This window comes from Cydia strobilella, chromosome 7 (assembly GCF_947568885.1).
Source record: "Cydia strobilella chromosome 7, ilCydStro3.1, whole genome shotgun sequence".
NCBI lineage: Eukaryota > Metazoa > Arthropoda > Insecta > Lepidoptera > Tortricidae > Cydia > Cydia strobilella.
In genome coordinates, this window is record NC_086047.1 from 14,277,593 (window position 1) to 14,280,127 (window position 2,535).

The 2,535-nt window shown below is 32.8% G+C and overlaps 1 protein-coding gene across 1 annotated transcript; it reads left to right on the forward strand.

Annotated features, from left to right (window-relative positions):
- The first annotated feature begins 948 nt into the window (after positions 1–948).
- On the forward strand, positions 949–2,085 carry LOC134743193 (NADH-cytochrome b5 reductase-like). Its single transcript, XM_063676574.1, has one exon. It carries the CDS (start codon positions 1,189–1,191, stop codon positions 2,068–2,070), a length of 882 nt encoding a protein of 293 aa, XP_063532644.1. The 5' UTR covers positions 949–1,188; the 3' UTR covers positions 2,071–2,085.
- Positions 2,086–2,535: the final 450 nt, after the last annotated feature.

The window sequence follows — 2,535 nt, forward strand, 5'->3', positions numbered from 1 at the left end:
AATATATTGCACAAACGTTTTTTTTTCATTTCCTATTTGGTACAGTCAGCTGCAGAGAAAAGGTACCCCACGTCCATACTAATTTACAGAACTTTGTATGCAGGGGGGTGCCTTTTCTCTGCAGCTGACTGTACATGACTAGAAACTATACTTAGTCTTTTAGCATTAGAAAAAACGGTAAACCATTTCCACGTGTCTTTTTATTGACAAGTTTTTTTATAAATATAGCAATATTTTACTTATGAAAGCAAAAGTATGTAAATGATCGTATATTATATTTGTTGTGACTTATTTTCAGTGTTTTTCGATAAAACGACACGTTAAGATCGCTCGCCTTCGTTCTAATGATAAAAAAACGAGAGGTATAGTTAGACGGCTCTGAGTGGTAGACTGCAAATGAGATAAAAGCTATATTAGGTACATGCATTAATCCTCATATCAGGCGGCTCTTTGATTCCAAGGATTGCATAATTTTTATACTTTTTAATGATTTTTAGAATATGAAAATTATAAAAAGTATAAAAGTTATGCAATCCTTGTATTCCACGCATTTCATTTCATTTCATTTCAACGAGCCGCCTGCTACAGATTTCTTGAAATTGCCGCGTTTTTTCAGGTTCAACTTTCATTAGCCAGACTATTATCAATTTGCCAATTTCGTGATTATTCTTTTATACGGCACATAAACTTATGCATAATTTATCGATATAAAAAGTCGACACAGTTACATCCCTAGCAAATTATCAAACTTATGACACCGTACGTAAATGAGAAATAAAAAGCATATATGCATCTCTTTTCGGCACATTATCTAATTCGTAAGGAAGTAAAGTACGGGTAAATATTTGCGAAGCATTTTTGCCCGACTTCTATGCTTTAGTCATTATTCTGAGGAAGAAACGATAAAAAGCAGAACGTGCAGTTGACACTTGACAGTTGACAGATGAATTTAAGACAAGTTATTCATGGAAGTTTATTTTTGTTGATTGTGCGAATATAAGATTAATAAGAAACTTTGTATGTTACGTTACGTTACAAATAACTCATTCATTGGATATCCGCTTTTAAGTTCATCAGAAGTAATTTTTAAACAGCAGACAATTCGACGAAAAGTAACTAAACTCATCATATTTAGTTATGAACTAATCTAACGTGGTCAGGGATACAACTTATCAAGGAAAAGAAGACATGCGACAGCCAATTGAACCAAGCAAAGAAGATTGTTGTAACAGTGGATGTAATCCATGCGTATTTGACATCTACGAGAAACAGCTAAAATTGTACGAAGCCTTTGTAAAGAAAGGGGAATTGTCAGAAGTGGTAGAAGAAAATGCTATATCACAATTACAATATACTAAGTTTACACTTGTAGATAATTTAGAACTGTGTTCATTTCATAGGATCCTTGCATTCAAAAGGACTGAATCTGTAACTGGGAAAAAGCTATTTTGGAAAGCTGGTGATCATTTATTAGTGAAATATAGTGCAGGAGGTGAAGTGTGTAGTAGAGCATATACTCCTATCAAATATAGTATTGAGAATAATGACTATGACTTTGTGGTAATTGTGAAGAAGTATGAGAATGGACAAGTATCAAATTATTTATGTAATATGACACCAGGGCAAGAAACTTTGTGGAGAGGGCCCTATGGATCTTTTGAATTGGTACCTAATAAGTATGAAAGAATAATTATGATTGCCCAAGGGACTGGCATAGCTCCATTTTTTTCTATTATACAAGATGTTTTAACCAATGAAGATGATTACACTAAAATACTGTTATACTTCTGCTGTTCATCACTAGAAACAATTATTTTAAGAAATGAATTATACTTGTTTAAATCTTATTGGAATTTTCGATATAATGTTTTTATAAATAATTTGAATTGTATGCCAAAGTATCAGGAACCTATTCATAATAGGAAACTGGAGTTTATAGATTTAAAATCTTTGGAACCATTCTCCAGTAACGATCAATTTCTGCTTTGTGGATCAACTTCATTTATGAATGATTTTAAAATCCTTTTAATTGAAGCAAATGTTTCTTGTGATAATATCAAGACATTTTAATAAATTGATATAAAAGAATTACAATTATCAAAGTGTTTTCTTTGTACACACATTTGATTCATTATCTTAAAAATTCCCTCCATACATTGATTGTGACTATTTTGTTGTTTATAAATGGATAGTTTAGACTGAAGGATTCTATATTCCCTCAAAGGTCAATAATGGAATATTTAAGAGTCACCCTTAAAAACTGGCCTAGTGTGGTTTGATACAAGTTTTTTGTATTACCATACAGTAAGGCCATAGGACTCCAGGGTAGATTTTGTTTTTATCCATTCATTCATTCAATACAAATTTATGTTTTATTGTTGCATTGTTCTGTTCAAATCCGTGCAAAGTTAGATTAGACAGACTATCCAAATACACCTGTACGCCATGGCCCAGCGTAGGCCAGTCTAATGCCGTTTCACACGAGGGCAGAGCAGTGGGGCAGAACAGTAGGACAGAACAGTTTGGGAGGACCAT